General features: G+C 43.7%; 2 protein-coding genes across 2 annotated transcripts in view; both read left to right on the top strand.

Moving 5' to 3' along the window:
- Nucleotides 1-21,220, top strand: part of LOC143816801 (potassium channel subfamily K member 1-like) — a 55,894-nt gene extending 34,674 nt beyond the window's left edge. The window contains exon 3 of the mRNA XM_077297674.1: nucleotides 20,276-21,220. Coding sequence (XP_077153789.1) covers nucleotides 20,276-20,535 — 260 coding nt within the window. The 3' untranslated portion in view covers nucleotides 20,536-21,220. The remainder of the gene's footprint in view (nucleotides 1-20,275) is intronic.
- Nucleotides 12,628-13,990, top strand: LOC143816852 (uncharacterized). The gene is made up of 2 exons (XM_077297804.1): nucleotides 12,628-12,775; nucleotides 12,864-13,990. The coding sequence occupies exons 1-2, from the start codon at nucleotides 12,762-12,764 to the stop codon at nucleotides 13,807-13,809; spliced, it is 960 nt and encodes a 319-aa protein (XP_077153919.1). The 5' UTR covers nucleotides 12,628-12,761; the 3' UTR covers nucleotides 13,810-13,990.
- Nucleotides 21,221-21,920: the final 700 nt, after the last annotated feature.

Raw genomic sequence — 21,920 nt, 5'->3', positions numbered from 1 at the left:
GAACATCTGCAGCTAAGTCACAAAAAACCCAGATTCCCAAAAAGCCTGTTGTGAAGGGACAGGGATGTAGTTGTGGGGTTGTCAATGGTGCCCGACAAGGCACTGAGTCTGGGAGACAGAAGAAGGTTGATGCATCTATGTTCCTGGTGAAAATTCCCAGTCTGGAACATAAACGTGTCTGGAAGCCAGAAGAGCAAGAGCAGTTGCTGTCTTGGATGGCAGATAAGGCCTCAATGACATTTTCTAGTAGCACCTAATCCTCCACGACCACACAGTCTACTGTCGATACACAGAATGTTGGGTCATCCAATCCTCAACCTTTTCCTACTTCCTCCCCCCCCCAGCAGTCACAGGAAACGTTTGACCCAATGCTTGGCCACTCCGATGATCTGTTTGGTACATATGATCCTTTGGATGCCCCTGGCCGCTCAATGTGCAACATTGCAGAGGAATGTGAGGTCTGTTCATGGCCAAATATTTGAAAACCCACGGACACAAGAAAGCCACTTTCAGCCATGTGATATACCGGCTCAAAAGATGGAGGCTGATGATGATGATGAGACACAGTTGACATCTGGCCAGCCAGCAATATCAACACGGAAGGAGGATGACATTGTCGATGAGGTGGTCGATGATGAGTCCACTGATCCGTGATCCGACCTGAACCGTTGGTACGCATAGCCAACACAGCAGCACAGAGGAAGAAGGTGGATACATAGCACCAAGGGCTACTGGTTTAAGCAGAGTGCGAAGTATGTCAAAGGCCAAGAGCAATCCCTCTGTGCCCCAAGTCGAAGGCAAGGGGGCATTCATCCTCTCTCTGGAATTTTTTTTCGGATAGTCCTTCTGAACCAAGCATTGTCATCTGTAGCATCTGCCATACGAAGCTGAGCAGAGGCCAGGGCAAAGGCAACCAGAGCATCACCAGTATGCGTAAACACATGGCAGCCAAGCACCCTAGTCGGTGGGCGGAACAACAGAGTACCAAATCAGTGTCTGCAGGTCAAACCACTGCCATGTTGGCTATGATCCCTCCTTCCCAATCTGCTGGCAAGGAAGCAGATGCTCATACCTCTGGCTCACAAGCTGCGGTTACAGAGACACAGGACACAACAATCCCATCCACTTGTTTGTCCCAGCCAAGGGTCCAGTTGTCCATGCCCCAGATCTATAAAAGGAAGCGTAAATACCAACCCACACACCCACATGCACAAATACTAAACGTGCTCATTGCCAAGTAGCTAGTCATGAAGATGTTGTTATTTAGGCTTGTGGGGACACAGTCTTTCCGTGATGATGATGATAATAATAACACAGGTCAACAAAAAAAATTTTTTTTTCTGGTGTCCAAAATATTTTAATGAATTTGGGGTATTTTTGGGGTGCTGATTCTGAATATGTCATCAGTTTTGCCAGATTGGCTCAAGTTTTTGACATTTTTGGTATCTTATTTATAGCACTTGTTGGTAAATGCGACGCATCATCTCATTAATTTCTTTGGATTAGTACTTGAACTGAGCAGTTCTCAATATAGTTTTGTGTTAATTAGTGTTCTAAAAGTTTGTTCATAGCTTGATTTTTGCACTAACTTTATGTTGTTGTCTGTTTTCCAGTGAAAAGCATGAACTCATCAAGAAGAAGTTGTCTTAACGATCCAGACTCATTCTGTTACATTTGTGGTGAATACACACTGCCAAAACATAGAAGAAACATAACAGACTTCGTAAAAAAAGTGTATTTTGCCTATTTTGGGGTTATGCTTGGGGACCAAGACAAGTTTTGGGCACCACACATAGTGTGCAAAGCATGTATCGAATTATTACGAAAATGGAGCAAAGGACAAAGAAAAAGCTTCAAATTTGGTGTTCCAATGGTGTGGAGAGAGCCAAAAAATCATCATGATGACTGTTATTTCTGTGCAGTGCAAGTGCAAGGATTCAATAAGCATAAGAAACGAAAATGGGAGTAACATGGAATCTGCAAGAAGGCCTGTCCCTCATTGTGAAGATGTGCCTGTACCTGTGTTTACCATAAATAACAGTCATCATGATGATTTTTTGGCTCTCTCCACACCATTGGAACACCAAATTTGAAGCTTTTTCTTTGTCCTTTGCTCCATTTTCGTAATAATTCGATACATGCTTTGCACACTATGTGTGGTGCCCAAAACTTGTCTTGGTCCCCAAGCATAACCCCAAAATAGGCAAAATACACTTTTTTTTACGAAGTCTGTTATGTTTCTTCTATGTTTTGGCAGTGTGTATTCACCACAAATGTAACAGAATGAGTCTGGATCGTTAAGACAACTTCTTCTTGATGAGTTCATGCTTTTCACTGGAAAACAGACAACAACATAAAGTTAGTGCAAAAATCAAGCTATGAACAAACTTTTAGAACACTAATTAACACAAAACTATATTGAGAACTGCTCAGTTCAAGTACTAATCCAAAGAAATTAATGAGATGATGCGTCGCATTTACCAACAAGTGCTATAAATAAGATACCAAAAATGTCAAAAACTTGAGCCAATCTGGCAAAACTGATGACATATTCAGAATCAGCACCCCAAAAATACCCTAAATTCGATGAAATATCTTTGGCACCAAAAATGCTGTTGACCAGTGTAATAATAATAATAATAATAATCTTTATTTTTATATAGCGCTAACATATTCCGCAGTGCTTTACAGTTTGCACACATTATCATGTTGGCTGTGGCTGCCCCATGATACTCTGTTCCCAGCCGGCACTATTTTTCCCTGTGTGCTGTCCCTGCGTTACACTAGCACGTGTTAAATAATCTAAAGCGTCCTCTCACCAACCCCATAATTGAGAAGGTGACACGTGGACAAGTAGTTGTGGACAGGGACAATACATTTCTGTCACGGCACACTGGCTAAACCTGGTGGAGGGTGGGACAAAGTCGCAAACTGGAACATCACTTATACTACCCATGCCACGTATAGCGGGCCCAACCTCAGTCATGGTTTCCGCATCATCATATAGGTCAAGTCTCCCCTCTTCCTACACCTCCTCATCCTATGCTGGTTGTCTGTGATAGTGGGCGTAACCTGGTGGCGGCATTAAAGCTCGGGAAGCTGGTACACGTGCCATGCATGGCTCACGTGCTGAACCAAGTGGTTCAGAAATTTATCAAAACATACCCTGACTTGCCCTACCTACTTGAGAAGGTGCACCGTATTTGTGCCCATTTCTGGCATTCCTCTACCGCTGTTGCCGATCTTGCACCGCTTCAAAAGCAATTTAATTTGTCAAATCACTGACTCATTTGCAACCTGCCTACACGGTGGAACTCAACATATCATATGTTTGCAAGGATTAGTGAGCAGCAGAGGGCACTTTCTGAATACCAGCTTAAACATGCCCATCAGATTGTCTCAGCCAAAACACATAACTGTCGAGTGGGTGTGGATCGCTGACATTTGTGAGGTGCTTGATAACTTTGAGTACTGCATCAACCTCGTGAGCGGTGATCAGGCTATTATCAGCGTTATCATCCCGATGCTATGTACGCTGAAATAATCACTGCATAATCTAAACATAGAATCTTTGAGTGCCCATCAGCAGGGTATGGAGCAAGATTACCCAGCCCAGCCAATATTGTGATGAGGCAAGATTGGGTGATGAAGATGAGGAGGGAGAGGACCTATTTTTATGTGGTACCGAGGGAACCCATGATGCTACAGAGGGGACTCCCAACCCCAGCTTCAGGTCTGTCCAGCATGGGTGGGCTGGAGAGGAGGAGAGTCAGTGTGAGAGGATGGGTATTGTTCCTCCTTCTGGATCCACAGAACATTTGCCTCATTGCAGCTTGGAAGACATGGCACAGTTCAAGTGTAATTGTCTGTCCCAAGACCCTCGCGTGATCCACATTTTCAACAGCAACCTATACTGGTTGGCCATCTTTCTTGACCCACAGTACAAGGACAAATTTCCTTCTCTACTGTTGCAGTCACCAAGGGGTTTCACAATTGAATCCATCAAGAGGGCCGTTTTCGAACAGTTGATGCCAATATCAGTCTCAGACACCGCTGGTAGCAAAAATACTAGCTCTTTGCAACAGCATGCATTAATGGGGAAAGACACGCCCAACAGGTCCAAAAGAGGTGGGGGAAAATGTCCACAAACTGGGACATCTTCAATAAACCGGCTCATTAGCAAGGGCTATGTGGACCAGTAACAATGTCAAGGAGGCAGAAGTTGAACAATATGATCAACGGGTATCTAAGTGACCATACCTGCGTCCTTCCTGACGTTTCGGTTCCATTTAATTACTGGGTATCTGTAAAAGGACAGGGTTATCCTCCACAAAATATTAAACTTATAGTTACCAAAAGGGGGAAACCTCTCTACACCTCTATTGAGGTCTGATATTAACTATTATCGCCAAACTTGACTATTAATAATTAATATCCACTTAATACGCCTCAACGTTATCTTTACCTTACACTACAGTACACTACTACTATACACTAACTGTTATCTATTCCTTATACTATATACTATCTGAGACAAAACCGTGTATCAATAAAGGGTGTTTATTACACACACAAGTCTGCAGTCTATAACATACATATTTATTTATACCCAAGCTGGTGACTAATAGAGTTGTGTGTATTATATATATATATAATACACACAACTCTAATACAGTAGTATCACTACAGCATACAGTGATATCCCAACAATATCACACGGTAATAACCCAGATTAACCAGTAATATCACAACAATCAACTGCCCGATTACCCAAGTCAAGCATACAATATCTGCCCTCCCACCTGTCGCTAGCTAACCCTAATGAATAGTACTGGGCCTATTAAGAAAAGGGGATACAGAGTATACTTAAGCTATGTGGGTCCATCATCATTCCAGGCAATGCAGGCACAGCAAAAAAAGACAGAGCACATGTGTCTTGTGCCTTTTATGTCCAGCTAGAAGAGGTGAAGAGATGTGTCCAGCCCCAGGTGTGTGGGGATGAGGTCACAAATCTATTGTCCACTGGCCTAAGGGTACCGTCTCACAGTGGCACTTTTGTTGCTACGACGGCACGATCCGTGACGTTCCAGCGATATCCATACGATATCGCTGTGTCTGACACGCAGCAGCGATCATGGACCCCGCTGAGAATCGTACGTCGTAGCAGATCGTTTGGAACTTTCTTTCGTCGCTGGATCTCCCGCTGTCATCGCTGGATCGGTGTGTGTGACACCGATCCAACGATGCGTTCGCTTGTAACCAGGGTAAACATTGGGTTACTAAGCGCAGGGCCGCGCTTAGTAACCCGATGTTTACCCTGGTTACCATCGTAAAAGTAAAAAAAAAAAAACAATACATACTCACATTCCGGTGTCCGTCAGGGTCCCGCGCAGTCTGCTTCCCGCTCTGACTGCCGGCCGGCCGGAAAGTAAGCAGAGCACAGCGGTGACATCGCCGCTGTGATCTGCTTTCACTTTACGGCGGCACTCAGTCAGAGCGGGAAGCAGACTGCGCGGGACCCTGACGGACACCGGAATGTGAGTATGTACTGTTTGGTTTTTTTAACTTTTACGATGGTAACCAGGGTAAACATCGGGTTACTAAGCGCGGCCCTGCGCTTAGTAACCCGATGTTTACCCTTGTTACCCGGGGCCTTCGGCATCGTTGGTCGCTGGAGAGCGGTCTGTGTGACAGCTCGCCAGCGACCACACAACGACTTTCCAACGATCACGGCCAGGTCGTATCGCTGGTCGTGATCGTTGGTAAATCGTTTTGTGAGACGGTACCCTTAGTCCTAAATGAAACCTGATATACCAGCTTGAGGAGGGGGCTACTGAGCACATGTGGGGGAATTGTATATCTTTATGTAGAGATGTGTTTAGTGATATATATTTTGGAGCACTTCCCTTCTACAGTATCCAAGCTGCACAGTTAGCCAGACCTCTCCTTATATACCTTGGAGGTGCTCGCCTGCCCTGCTGCTATTGTGGTGTCAGGGCCGCTGGGGCGATCATCACAGATAAATGCACAGGGCTGACTACAGAGATTCCAGACAGGCTGACTCTGATAAAATTTAACAAGGACTGGATTTCACAACAGTTTTTAAGCCCTCCAGATGACATCATCCCTCTGAACTCTGATCTCAGTTTGATCATAGTGTGCTCTCTATCTTCTCCATTGTGTCAGTGTGCAGAAGTCGGACTGCATTCAGATGACATTCGAGTGCAGTTTAATATTTCCCATGCACTCATTGACTTGCATGGCTGAGTGCGATCTGAATATCGGATCAAACTCTGATTTGCTGTGATTTTTTTTTTTCCCCTCCTTTAACTGCCTCGGTCCGAATAAAAAAGAAAAAAAAAAAAAAAATTGGATGTGTGTGCTGCCCCATAGAATAACATTGATGTTTTGTCAGATTCCATGCATACGGAAAATATGGTGGAGTGCACCCGACCTTAGGCTCCATGTGCATATCAGAGCCATGTGTATGGGGGCCGTACAGCTCTATGGTACAAAACCATACAATTTTTGTGCTTCTGAACCTACAAACTCCATCTAATGGCTTTAGCTATGCTTCTAGGGAAGAATAATTATGTACATGGTACCCAAATTAGCGTTTGTCTTTTTACAATATTTTAACTTTATTCTTTTACGTATTTTTCTTGCATCTTTTTGTAGCCTTTTGCAGTCATTGCCAAGTTTGATGTGAAACAGTCAGAAAAAACTCACTGTACAGACAAATGTTTTTTTTTCCCATTTAAATCAATAGGAACCATATTCAGAGTATTTTAACCCCTTAACGACCTCCGCCGTACTATTACTGCAGAAGTCGGATCCCCTGCTTTGATGCAGGGCTCCGGCACTGAGCCCACCTGAAAGCCGGGACATGTCAGCTGTTTTGAACAGCTGACATGTGCTCGCAATAGCGGCGGGTGAAATCGCGATTCACCCGCCGCTATTAACTAGTTAAATGCCGCTGTCAAATGCTGACAGCGGCATTTAACCGGCGCTTCCGGCCATCGGGCTGGAAATGAGCGCATCGCCGACCCCCGTCACATGATCGGGGGTCAGCGATGCATCTGCATAGTAACCATAGAGATCCTTGAGACCTCTATGGTTGCTGATGCCGGATTGCTATGAGCGTCACCCTGTGGTTGGCGCTCATAGCAATGCAGGAATTCAGCTACATAGGAGCGATCTGATGATGAATGCAATAACGGGCGAGCAAAAGAACGTATCTGCACCAAAATGGTATCATTAAAAATGTCAGCTCGGCACACAAAAAAATAAGCCCTCACCCAACCCCAGATCACGAAAAATGGAGACGCTACGGGTATTGGAAAATTGTGCAATTTTTTTTTTTTTTTTTTTTTTTAGCAAAGTTTGACTTTTTTTTTTCACCACTTAGGTAAAAAATAACCTAGACATGTTTGGTGTCTATGAATTCGTAATGACCTGGAGAATCAAAATGGCAGGTCAGTTTTAGCATTTAGTGGACCTAGCAAAAAAGCCAAGCAAAAAACAAGTGTGGGATTGCACTTTTTTTTCAATTTCACCCCACTTGGAATTTTTCTTTTCCCGTTTTCTAGTACACAACATGCTAAAACCAATGATGTTGTCCAAAAGTGCAACTTGTCTCGCAAAAAATAAGCCCTCACATGGCCATATTGACGGAAAAATAAAAAAGTTATGGCTCTGGGAGGGAGGGGGGGGGAGTGAAAAGCGAGAACGCAAAAACGGAAAAGGGCAAGGTCCTGAAGGCGTTAAGGTTGTTTTTATTTGGATTTAGTAGTAGAATCTGCTTTAGCCCCTTAGTGACAGAGCCAATTTGGTACTGACCGAGCCAATTTTTACAATTCTGACCAGTGTCACTTTATGAGGTTATAACTCTGGAACGCTTTATCGGATCCCGCTGATTCTGAGATTGTTTTTTCGTGACATGTTGTACTTCAAGTTAGTGGTAACATTTCTTCGATATTACTTGCGATTATTTATGAAAAAAATGGAAATATGGCGAAAATTTTTAAAATTTTGCAATTTTCAAACTTTGTATTTTTATGCCCTTAAATCAGAGAGATATGTCACAAAAAATAGTTAATAAATAACATTTCTCACATGTCTACTTTACATCAGCACAATTTTGGAAACAATTTTCTTTTTTGTTAGGGAGTTATAAGGGTTAAAAGTTGACCAGCAATTTCTCATTTTTACAACACCATGTTTTTTTTAGGGACCACATCACCTTTGAAGTGATTTTGAGGGGTCTATATGATAGAAAATAACCAAGTGTGACACCATTCTAAAAACTGCACCCCTCAAGCTGCTCAAAACCACATTCAAGAAGTTTATTAACCCTTTACGTACTTCACAGGAACTAAAACAATGTGGAAGAAAAAAATGAACATTTAACTTTTTTTTGCAAACATTTTACTTCAGAACCATTTTTTTTAATTTTCACAAGTGTAAAAACAGAAATTTAACCACAAATTTTGTTGTGCAATTTTTCCTGAGTACGCCGATACCCCATATGTGGAGGTAAACCACTGTTTGGGCGCACCGCAGAGCTTGGAAGTGAAGGAGCACCGTTTGACTGTTTCAATGCATAATTGGCTGGAATTGAGATCGGACGCCATGTCGCGTTTGGAGAGCCCCTAATGTGCCTAAACAGTGGAAACCCCCCACAAGTGACACCATTTTGGAAACTAGACCCCTTAAGGAACTTATCTAGATGTGTGGTGAGCACTTTAAACCCCCAGGTGCTTCACAGAAGTTTATAACGTAGAGCCGTGAAAATAAAAAATCTCATTTTTTCTACAAAAATGATCTTTTTGCCTCCAAATTTTTATTTTCACAAGGGTAACAGGAGAAATTAGACCACAAAAGTTGTTGTGCAATTTCTCCTGAGTACGTCGATACCCCATATATGGGGGTAAACCACTGTTTGGGCGCACCGCAGAGCTTGGAAGAGAAGGAGTGTCGTTTTACTTTTTCAATGTAGAATTGGCTGGAATTGAGATCGGACGCCATGTCACGTTTGGAGAGCCGCTGATGTGCCAAAACAGTAGAGACCCCCACATATGACACCATTTTGGAAACTAGACCCCTTAAGGAACTTATCTAGATGTGTGGTGAGCACTTTAAACCCCCAGGTGCTTCACAGAAGTTTATAACGTAGAGCCGTGAAAATAAAAAAATCGCATTTTTTCTACAAAAATGATCTTTTTGCCTCCAAATTTTTATTTTACCAAGGGTAACAGGAGAAAATGGACCCCAGAAGCTGTTGTACAATTTGTCTTGAGTACGCCAACACCCCATATGTGGGGGTAAACCACTGTTTGGGCGCATGGCTGAGCTCGGAAGCAAAGGAGCGCCATTTGACTTTTCAATGCAAAATTGACTGGAATTGAGATCGGACGCCATGTCGCGTTTGGAGAGCCCCTGATGTGCCTAAACAGTAGAAACCCCCCAAAAGTGACCCCATTTTGGAAACTAGACCCCCCATGGAACTTATCTAGATGTGTAGTGAGAACTTTGAATGCCCAAGTGCTTCACAGAAGTTTATAATGCAGAGTAGTGAAAATAAAAAAAAAAATTTTTTTCCAACAAAAAAGATTTTAGCCCCCAAGTTTTTATTTTCACAAGGGTAACAGGAGAAATTGGACCCCAAAAGTTGTTGTCCAATTTATCCCGAGTACGCTGATGCCCCATATGTGGGGGTAAACCACTGTTTGGGCGCACGGCAGAGCTCAGAAGGGAGGGAGTACCATTTGACTTTTTTAGCGCAAAATTGGCTGTCGTGTTTGGAGACCCCCTGATGTACCTAAACAGTGGAAACCCCCCAATTCTAACTCCAACCCTAACCCCAACACACCCCTAACCCTAATCTCAACCCGATCCATAATCCTAATCACAACCCTAACGATAATCACAACCCTAACCCCAAAACAGCCCTAATCTCAACCCTAACCATAACCCTAATCAAAACCCTAAATCCAACACACCCCTAACCCTAATCCCAAACCTAACCCTAATCCCAACCCTAATCCCAAACGTAACACTAATCCCAACCCTAATCCAAACCCTAACCCTAATCCCAACTCTAACCCTAACTTTAGCCCCAACCCTAACTTTAGCCCCAACCCTAACCATAACTTTAGCCCCCGTCGTCACAAAAAAAGTTCAATGTAACCTTTTTTTTGTACGTCGCGTCCGCCATTTCCGCGCATGCGTGGCCGTAACTCTGCCCCCTCCTCCCCAGGACATAGACTGGGCAGAGGATGCGTTGAAAAACTGCATCCGCTGCCCACGTTGTGCACAATTTTCATAACGTGCGTCGGTACATCGGGCCGACGCATTGCGACCGCCCCATACCGACGCAAGTGTGAAAGAAGCCTAAGGCTACTTTCACACTAGCGTCGTACTCGGCCCATCGCAGTGTGTCGGGCCGACGTACCGACGCTAGCGTTGTAAGCGCCGCACAACGGGTGCAGCGGATGCTGTTTTTTCAACGCATCCGCTGCCCCATTGTGAGGTGCGGGGAGGCGGGGGCGGAGTTCCGGCCACGCATGCGCAGTCGGAAATGGCGGACACGTCGCACAAAAAAGTTACATGTAGTTTTTTTTGTGTCGACGGTCCGCCAAAGCACGACGCATCCGTCGCACGACGGATGCGACATGTGGCAATCTGTCGCAATGCGTCGCTAATGCAAGCCAATGGAGAAAAAACGCATCCTGCAAGCACTTTTGCAGGATGCGTTTTTTCTCCAACGACGCATTGCGACGGAAGCCAAAAAACGCTAGTGTGAAAGTAGCCTAACCCTAACCCTAGCCCTAACCCTAACCCTAAATTTAGCCCCAACCCTAACCCTAACCCTAATTTTAGCCCCAACTTGTCTTCTCCTGCCGGCCGGCAGATGGCAGCAGATGGCGGGCGCAATGCGCATGCGCCCGCCATGATGAAAAAGCCGGCTGGCAGGAGAAGACAGAAGAGGACCCAGGGACCCCGGGTGAGTATGATAGGGTCCCCGAATCCCCCTATTTCTCTGTCCTCTGATGTGCGATCACATCAGAGGACAGAGAAATAACTGATCGCTTTTTTTTTTTGCGGTCGCCGGTAAACTGTTAATTACCGGCGATCGCAAAGCAGGGGTCGGTGCAAACCGACCCCGATCATGTTCTTTGGGGTCTCGGCTACCCCCGGCAGCCAAGACCCCAAAGATCTTCCGGGCGGCGGGCGCACTGCGCGTGCGCCCGCCATTTTTTCCCGGAAAAAAGATGGCGGCGCCCATGGGGAGACACGAGGAGCACCGGGGGAGGTAGGTGAGTATTGGGGGGCTATTGGGGGCCATCGGGGACCCTATTTCTCTGTCCTCCGATGTGCGATCACATTGGAGGACAGAGAAATTAAACGGCAAATCGCGTTTTTTTTTTTTTTGTTGCGACCGCCGGTAAACGGTTAATTACCGGCGATCGCAACTCGGGGGTCGGTAAAAACCCCCCGAATCATGTTCTCTGGGGTCTCGGCTACCCTCGGCAACCGAGACCCCAGAGAAAATCCGACTCTGGGGGGCGCTATTCACTTTTTCCACAGCGCCGTTAATTAACGGCGCTGTGGATTAAGTACCCTTAGCGGCCGCCGTTAAAAGGCGTATCGGCGGTCGTTAAGGGGTTAGAAAGGGAAAATTATGCAAAAAAAAAAAAAACACTGCAGAAAAGTACAAAATAGTTAAGTTGCTCAAACCTAAATGGGATCCTTAAGGCCGGGGTCACACTAGACCGTAATACAGACAAGTGCAATGCGAGAAAAAATCGCATAGCGCTTGACCCAATGTTAATCTATGGGGCAGCTCCCATCATCCGATATTTTCTCGGCCGTATTCAGGATCCGAGTGAAATCGCAGCATGCTGCGATTGTCAGCGTATCGCGGCCGAGAATCGCCAATGCAAGTCTATGGGTGCGTGAAAAAATCGGATTACACACGGACCATGCGTGTGCATTGCGAGAAATACGGAAGTCTTTCCCAGGTGACAGGAAATTGAATCATCCATTATCAGGAAGCTTTGGCATGCTAATTTCTGGGCCACGCTGGATTGCAAAGCAGGAAGTACGCCTCCACGGAGTGTACTGTGTAGCAGCATGGCCAGGCTTATAAATGTGGAGATGCTGTTTGCTCTGGCCCATGATAGACCAGAATTATGGGACCAACGCGACGCACATTATGCGGACCGTGCACGTAAAGACGCAGCATGGAGGGCAATCTGTCGCCACATGTTCCCTGATTTTGAAGAGCGACCTCATGATGTTCAGCAAGAAATTTGTAAGTACCATCCTTTAACAAAATTGTGTTTAAAATTGGGTTCGTGAGAAAAATAACCATGAACACATCATATGTGGTGTGTTTATGACTGATGTAAATGTTCCAAGCTCTTGGTTGTGGATGCCAAATCATCAACATGACACACAAATATGGTTGAAATGTACTAGGTATAGCCCTTTAATATAGGACAAAGGGAGTTTTATGTCCCCCTAGGCTCCAGGGCCCGTGTGTGATTGCAAACCCTGTACCTGTTGGAGTTATGTGCTTGATATTAAACAAAAATCTTCTTCTGTGTTTCTTTGCAGTGAATGATGTCACTAGACGCTGGCGGAGTTGCCGGGACCAATACCGGCGTGAACGTCAACTTTCTGGGCGGAGTGGTGATGCAGCAACCAAGAAACGAAAATATATTTATTTTGATCAGCTTAATTTTCTTGCACCGGTGATGGAGCTCAGACCGTAAGTGCATACATGTCACAAAATTTAAAACACATCTTATAACGTGAATGTTTTATTATTTTTTGAAAACATGAATTTTTAAATACAGAACAGAGTCGAATCTGACAGAAAGGGAGACTGCATCTGACTCAGAGGTGGTGATTGACCCTGTTGGTGAAGGTGCTGAAATGGCTGGACCATGTGGACAACCAACAAGCAGCAACCAACCACCACCACCAGCAGCAGCGTCTTCTGCCACACAGGAGGCCAATCCAGAGGTGGAGGAAGAAGCCCAGAGCAGCAGTCCAACCTTGGCTCTGGATACATCACCACAGCCTAATACAAGACCAAACCGTGGTCGGCGCAGAAGGGTGGCTTCTACCACTGGCACAAGGAGGCAAGTGGATACAGGGGTATTGGACTATTTGTCCAGGGCTGCCCATGACGATGGGGAGGAAGCGTACTTTCGCAGTCTTGCACGCTATTTATGGCCCATTCCGCGCTCGCTCAGGCTGCGGACCAGAGGTTGTATCCAAATTGTGATAGATGCGGCAACACCCCCAAACAACCCATCTCATCTGTTTAACTACGTCAAACGGTGGCAAATGTCATCTACAAACCTTCTGGCAGTGCAAGACCTTTCACCGGAACAAGCCCAAACAGTCGCAGCACCACCCCCTCAACATATATCTCCACAACAACAGCCTGGCCAAAGCAACCAACAACCACAACTTAGGCCAATTTATGATTATCCAGCAACTGACCAATCTGACCACTTGAACAGACACACGTTTGGAGGCTGGTCCCAACATGTGTCTGCTCGACATGGCCATATTGGGGGGTATGACCAAATGGGACAATCCAGTACACAGGACTTGATGCACTTCTACCCTCAACATCAAGTTTTACCTCAGACACAGGATAGATCCTTGCAACAACACCCTCCATATATATCTGCCATACCACAGGTTGCCAGTCTGGTTGGTCAGCCACCTAGGCCAAGTTCCGCACATGCTGGACACCCGCCATCACCATCACCACCCCCAACCTACTAGAACCTGTAATTTTGCCAAACCAGTTTTTGGCCTGTCATTTATGCTGTTTTATGTGTTAAGTTATTTGCGACCTTGGCATGTTATGCTTTCTTTTTTGCTCAGGTTTATATGCCAACAATTACATATGATGTGAATATGTTTTGGCATACAAGATATATGCTTTGAGCAGTAAAAATGTTTGAACAAATTTGAGTGTTATATATTGTTCTGACTACATACATGATATGACAACTTAAACTACGAATTTTTAAAGGCCAAACATACTACACAATTCAAACAGGAACATTATGCTATATATGAAGTTACAATATAACTAAAGATTAAACCAAAACAGCATTTTCTTGCCAGACAGTCGATCCCTCTAGTGATACAAAATAATTAGTTAACACATCACAAACTTTTATGCCTGAGGGCTGACGACATGAAGGAATAACACGTGTAGTAGACAAGACAGTATTTGCATAATCAACTTCAGCATCAGCAGATGAAGGGGAATCATGGCTTCTTGTAAAGTTGTGAAGAACAACACATGCTTTTATCACGCCATTGACATTGCCTTCACTCAGTTGGATTGCGGACTGAAGTACCTGCCATTTTGCAGTGAGAATGCCGAATGAACACTCTACCAGACGGCGGGCACGGGAAAGACGCAAATTAAAAATTTGCCGCCGGTAGTCCAGGCCTCTCCGTGGATAGGGCCTCATGACGTTCCTGGATAATTGAAAGGCCTCATCTGCTACCATCATGTAAGGCACCACATCCAAATTAGCCCCTGGTATGTGACTTGGGGGTGGGAGATCCAAATCATTGTTGCGCAGCCGCCGACCCATAATGGAAGAACTGAAGACTCTAGAGTCTCCAGTTCTCCCATAGGCCCCAACATCTACAATTATAAACCTGTAGTTACTGTCAACCAGGGCCAACAGCACTACAGAGAAAAACTGTTTATAATTATAGAATTGGGTCCCTGAGCCCGGCGGCTTACGTACACGGATGTGCTTTCCGTCCAGAGCCCCAATACAGTGCAGAAACTGGCAGGTGTCCTGAAATCCTTGGGCAATACGTAACCAGTCTGCCATTTTAGGCTCAGGCATCACCTCTTGATGGAGTCTGCTCCAGATTTCCGTGCATGTATCCCGCACAATTCCAGAAATTGTTGATTTGCCCAGTAAAAACTCTAAATGCAGTGCCGCATATGAAAGGCCAGTGGCAAGAAAGCTAAAAGAAAAGAGAGTATGTTTCAAACAAAAAACACAAAATGAACACATTAGTGTTATATGGACAAAAAATAAGATTAGATAACTAAGATGCCATGTTTAATCAAACATTAAGGACATGCGATGGCTTTGATGTTCTATAAACTAAAATATTATAAAAGATGCTCAAATGATGATTTTACACAACAATTTAATGATATAATTATAAAAAGGGGTAAGACCATGAAAGTCAAAACATTATTTGGAAAAAGATGATTTAGACATACCGTAACTAGTGTTGAGCGATACCGTCCGATACTTGAAAGTATCGGTATCGGATAGTATCGGCCGATACCCGAAAAGTATCGGATATCGCCGATACCGATACCCGATACCAATACAAGTCAATGGGACACCAAGTATCGGAAGGTATCCTGATGGTTCCCAGGGTCTGAAGGAGAGGAAACTCTCCTTCAGGCCCTGGGATCCATATTAATGTGTAAAATAAAGAATTAAAATAAAAAATATTGATATACTCACCTCTCCGGAGGCCCCTGGACATCACCGCTGGTAACCGGCAGCCTTCTTTGCTTAAAATGAGCGCGTTTAGGGCCTTCCATGACGTCACGGCTTCTGATTGGTCGCGTGCCGCTCATGTGACCGCCACGTGACCAATCACAAGCCGCGACGTCATTCTCAGGTCCTAAATTCCTAGAACGAGGAGTTTAGGGCCTGAGAATGACGTAACGGCTTGTGATTGGTCGCATGGCGGTCACATGAGCGGCACGCGACCAATCAGAAGCCGTGACGTCATGGAAGGCCCTAAACGCGCTCATTTTAAGCAAAGAAGGCTGCCGGTTACCAGCGGTGATGTCCAGGGGCCTCCGGAGAGGTGAGTATATCAATATTTTTTATTTTAATTCTTTATTTTACACAGTAATATGGATCCGATACCGATTCCCGATACCACAAAAGTATCGGAACTCGGTATCGGAATTTCGATACCGCAAGTATCGGCCGATACCCGATACTTGCGGTATCGGAATGCTCAACACTAACCGTAACGATATGGCGCTCCTCTGCAGAAATAGATTTGCGCATCCTGGTGTCCTTCTTGGTGATCCCTGGTCGCAAAATCTCCAACAAAATATCAAACGTTTGTACCCTCATCCGACAATAGTTGAAGAACTTGTCTGGATTTGTCCTCAGAGCAGCATACAGACGGTTGAAATGTCCTTTATTGATCCGTTGCTTCAAAAGTGGATGTACCCACATCCGTCTCCGCCTCCTCGGATCTACAATAACTGGGTTTGGCTGACCAAAATGTTGGGAAAGTACCCAGTTGTAAAGCACACGCTCTGTGGTGTTAAAAGTCAGTAGATCAGACATGTTGCTCAGCAAGTAGAAATGCACCAACATAAGCAGGGACTCTACTGCATAGATTGGTGTCTGCCACCTCTTTTAGGGCCCTGAAATAGTGTTATTGTTGATGATTTAAATTTTTTTCAAGTGAAAAAACCGTTATATGTCCATTTTGCAAGTCTGCGATAAAATGTCACCATACGGATGTCACACGGATGTCAAAAGGATCATTTGATGCGAGAAAAACGCATCCTCGCACTGCACACGGATCACTGTTTTGGAAACATTTGTGCGATTCTCGTCCGTGAAAAAGGACCGTTTTTTTTTATACGTTGTGTGTCCCTCCGGCCTTATACAGCTTCCCAGGAGTAAAGGTGTGTGTGTGTGTATGTGTGTGTGTGTGTGTGTGTGCACCTTACGTTTTTGTTTGAATATGTGCACATACCTGGCTGAAAGATGGAGCCGGACTCTGTTGCAGACTGCCTATGGTTTTAGAAGCATAAGTCAGCTGTCAAGTTTCCTTTAACACTACTTGCCATAAAAGGTTCCCTACAATGTTACAAAACATGAGAAACCTCCACTATTCGTGCACGATTCAAGGATATAAAATTACTATTGCAATGTGAGAACATGTATAATTATAGACCACCCCCACTTCTCCTGCTACTAAAACACCGGAAAAGACAATTGACATAAGACCTATAATTATTGAAATGAACATCACCCATGTGTAGTCAACAGCTGATGCATCAGATTCCTGGCAGTGGGAAATTAATATTGATATTAATATCATTTTAAGAATAACATTCCACTGGTTCTTGCATGTTCTCTTTTACTTAGAACTCCTAACTGGCAACAATGTTGTCTTCACTCTCGTTAGCGAGCTCAGAAGGTGGCAATGCTGCAGGCCCAAGAGTCAGGACCAGGGATCAATCAGTGACACGGTCCGGTACACTAAATTGGCATCTTACTGACAAGCAAGTCCGTGTCAGACACATTTTACATCTGTATTCCGGCTTAGACTGTGGTCTCCCATAGTTATACTGAACCAAACAAGTGATAGTGAGTGATACAACTTTGGATCAGTGAGTTTCCTGTTCTGGGTTTCAATAATGTCCTACAGGGTTAGGTTGTGGTCTTTCATGGAATGATAGTGAGGTTGTTTTTTTTTTTTTAATCTTCTGGTAGCGCTACCACAGGGAACATTGGGAATTACACAGTTCTTAGTAAAAGCAAGATGTTCTCTGTAATTTGACAGACTTGTAACATCTTTCGAAGGGTAAAAACTTCAGCGTAAACAGTTGTTGGTCTACCTTATGGGTTTTTGGCAAAATATTCCTAGGCTTGGATGTTTTTCTTTGTAAGAAAATGCTACCATCTTACCGCCCTACCCCACAAGTCAGACATATGATGAATATAGGAAATTGTCAGATGCAGTACAAAACCAGGAATTGGCAGAAATTCCTGCAGCTCCTTTAATGTTGCTGTATGCCTCTTAGCAGCCTCCTTGACCCAATTATTCTGGTGATTTCATTTTTTGAGGTATGTTCAGTTCTAGGTAATGTCACTGTTGCGCTAAATTTAAGCCACTTCCTGATGACATCTTTACAGTGTTATATGGTATACTTAATGCCTTGGGAATTATTTTGTACCCTTCTCTTGACTGATAATTTTAAACAATGAGATCCCTTTGCTGTGTTGTAAGCAAAACAGACAGACCATACCGTTTACAACATAATCAGAATCAATGCAAATGATGGCAGCTATGTACTAATGTCTACTTTTACTTGAGTTTAAATGATTGGGGAATTGGTTGTATTTGCAATTAGCCAATTATAAGAGGTGTTCCCGCTTAGATAACAACAGTATTTTAGTTTTGCAATTTTTATTTTCCCCCTCAATATTTGTTTCTTAGTGGATTTCTACAGATTATGGGTGACATTAAAGGTGGATAAAGTTCTGAAATGATGGTTTCTGGCATGATATACAGTATATATATTTTTTTACATGACAAAAACCTGGCATTTTAACAAGGGTGTGTAGACTTTTTGTATCCATTGTATATTTATGGCTATAAAATATTAGATGGTGGCCCAATTCTAACGCATCGGGTATTCTAGAATATGTATGTAATTTATTCATGAAGATTTAAGAATAATGCAATGAATACAGGATTTTCTGGGTAAAAGATATACATTATCAGTGAAGCGGTGTTTAAATCCCACGCCAGACTGTCCTCCATGTTATTCTCTCCCTCACGCACTGTCCTCCATGTTATTCTCGCCCTCACAAACTGTCCTCCATGTTATTCTCGCCCTCACCGACTGTCCTCCATGTTATTCTCTCCCTCATGCACGGTTCTCCATGTTATTCTTGCCCTCACAGACTGTCCTCCATGTTATTCTCGCCCTCACAGACTGTTCTCCATGTTATTCTCTCCCTCACAGACTGTCCTCCATGTTATTCTCGCCCCCACAGACTGTTCTCCATGTTATTCTCTCCCTCACAGACTGTTCTCCATGTTATTCTCTCCCTCACAGACTGTTCTGTTATGATCCTTAGTGGCTGAGGATCACAGAACTGACGAGCTAAGTAACTGAACATAGAACGAGCTCTAGGGAGGTGGTAACTGGACTGACCGCAATCCTGATTCTAACCAAACACACTAAAGGTAGCCGGTGAACGTGCCTGAATTCCTAGACGTCACGACGCAGCCTGAGAAACTAGCTACCCCTAGAGATAGAAAGTAAGACCTCACTTGCCTCAGAGAAATAACCCCAAAGTTATAGAAAGCCCCCAACAAATAATAACGGTGAGGTAAGGGGAAAATACAAACGTAGAAATGAAAACAGATTCAGCAAATGAGGCCCGCTAGTACTAGATAGCAGAAGACAGATAGGAAACTGTGCGGTCAGTAGAAAACCCTATACAAAATATCCACGCTGAGAATTCAAGAACCCCCACACCAACTAACGGTGTGAGGGGAGAAACTCAGCCCTCTAGAGCTACCAGCAAGCAAGGAAATCACATATTAGCAAGCTGGACAAGGACAGATAATAAACCAAGAAACATATTGAACACTGATGATCAAAAAATGAACAAACAGAAACTTAGCTTCTCCTGGAGAGACTGATAACGAAGGTAGTCAGGAGAGATCAAAATAGCACTGAATACATCGACAGCAGGCAACAACTGAAAGTCCAGGTGAGCTAAATAGGAAACCAACTAGCAGATAACGAGACAGCTGATCCCAGCCACAGACCTGCAGAATGACAAAAAGAGCCACCAGAGGGAGCCCAAAGATAGCACTCACACAGTACCACTTGTGACCACAAGAGGGAGCCCAAAAACAGAGTTCACAACACTGTTCTCCATGTTATTCTCTTCCTCACAGACTGTTCTTCATGTTATTCTCATTCTAGTATATGTATGTAGTTTATTTATGAATGTTGATTGGTCGCGCCCGGCCGACCGGCCTCGACCAATCAGCGACGCGGGATTTCGGTTACAGACAAACAGACCCTTAGACAATTTTATATATATATATAGATTTTATGATGTGCCAGTTGAAATATGATGCATCATTCTGTATCGTAACATGATTTTTTTTTTTTTAACCGTACAAATTTAAGTAAAACACATTAGTGTTTGACATCCCCCATATCCCAAACCTGAAGGTTCAGGAAAACAAATTGTTTCCATTTAGACATTGTAAGTGTACACTATAAAATATAGGTTCTTGCCATCATTAGCAAAGTGCCTGTAGGCAAATCTATATAAATGTTTGTGTCTGGAGAATGCTTCGCTTGCTTGTGGCCAGCGGCTATAACAAGTGCTCAATAGCAGAAGTCGTTTAATTACCTGACATTTATTTTTGGACATTTTGAAACCTTTTTCTTTTGTTTCAGGTTATTTATTCGTTGGGCTGATTGCCATGTTCCTTGTGGTTGAAATATCAAAAAGTCTTTTCAACTGCAACCAGTTCTTCAATCTGTTCTTATTTGGGTGTGACTATAATCGGAGAGCTGAGGAGATGGTACAGGATCCACCATCTGAGGCCGGGCTTCCTTGTGGATCTAAGCATGATGAATCAACGAGAAGAAGGCTTCTACACTCTGCATCTCCTACGGAGAGGTCATATGGGACTACCAGCCCATGTATTAGCTAATGGCGTTAATATTTCTACTGCTATGCTTTTTCTCTCAAGACTATATACCACTGGAAATATTGTGTTTATTTGTATGCACCAACTTCTCTTTGTAAGTTGAAGGATATTGATATAACTTATTATTATCATTATAACACGGAAAGCACTATAAAATCTAAATGGGATAATCTATGGTTAATAAAGATTATTTTGGGTAGTTTGTTACACTTTTTGAGCACCTATAAGTCACTGTATGAGAAGAGTTATAATGTCAATGATTTATCTCTCTAGTTACCTTTAAACTTCCTTGAGATTTTAATTACTTTTTTAGATGCACTTGTTTTAACTAACTTTTCTTCACTGTCATATACCTATTTTACTTCCCCCATCCTTCAGAATTTTATCTGTTCTCTAGTAATTAGTCTAAGCACTAAAACTTGACAAATAATGCAAAAAGTTTAAAATGAAAAAGACTTTACACTCCCCTTCTGTGGGTGTCTGTGGGTTACTTTCTTGGTCCTCACAAACTGCAGAAGTCTCATGGGATAATATGTAATAGCAGGAAGCACAAAGACTGGCAAGGTAGCTACCCAAGAAAGGTCAACCTAGTATGGTAGTTGTGCTCACGTCATCTAGAGTCCTTTGCCCTTTCAAGCACAACCTTGTTCAGCCTGAGGAATCCAAAAAACTGAACTACTCAGGCCATTTGTAATAATTATAGGGGATAACTCAGGAGACTCTTTGCGTGGAACAAGACAACTACAGGACACAGTTTTATAAGTGGTAAAGTCTATATTATCACACGGTGATTCAAACAGGTGCAGAGAGAAACTCAAGTCCACAACACTTGGAGTAAATATTAAACGCAGCTTAACAGTCTATAGGAAACTTCAGAGGAAAATGCAATCACGCAGAAAGTCTATGAAGCACAATTTATTCTTGAGGATAACTTGACATGAATAAGTCCTTGCTTAGTCCAAAACACAGATAGATATGCTTATAAGACAGTTCAAATCATATCTTAGCTCAACGAGGGAGGCCTGGTTAATAGTCTCAGGTTATTGCAAAGCAGCAACAGCTTACATGACCAGCAAATGCAGATGGAAGTAAACACGAACCGCAGATGAAGGAGGATTACTGGAGACTTGTGTATGCAGCAGGAAATCAGAGCAGAGTAGCAGGATCACCACACAGGTTCACAGGAGCAGGTGTATAGCCAGGGAGTAATCAGAGGTCAGGAGCTGGATGCAAGGCAGAATACTCTAGCACAGACTGAAGGCTGGGGTGGAGTTTTATAGCAGGAGACAGTGCACATGAGACCAAAGACGCCATCTTGAAAAAGGGCAGTAATGCATAAAAGATAAAAAATGTTCACAGTCCTGACACCATGCCTTAGGCCAGTGTTC

Source organism: Ranitomeya variabilis, chromosome 1 (assembly GCF_051348905.1).
Source record: "Ranitomeya variabilis isolate aRanVar5 chromosome 1, aRanVar5.hap1, whole genome shotgun sequence".
In the NCBI taxonomy this organism is placed as follows: Eukaryota; Metazoa; Chordata; class Amphibia; order Anura; family Dendrobatidae; genus Ranitomeya; species Ranitomeya variabilis.
Note: the sequence above shows the minus strand (reverse complement) of the source record. Positions and strands in the feature narration are given on the sequence as shown.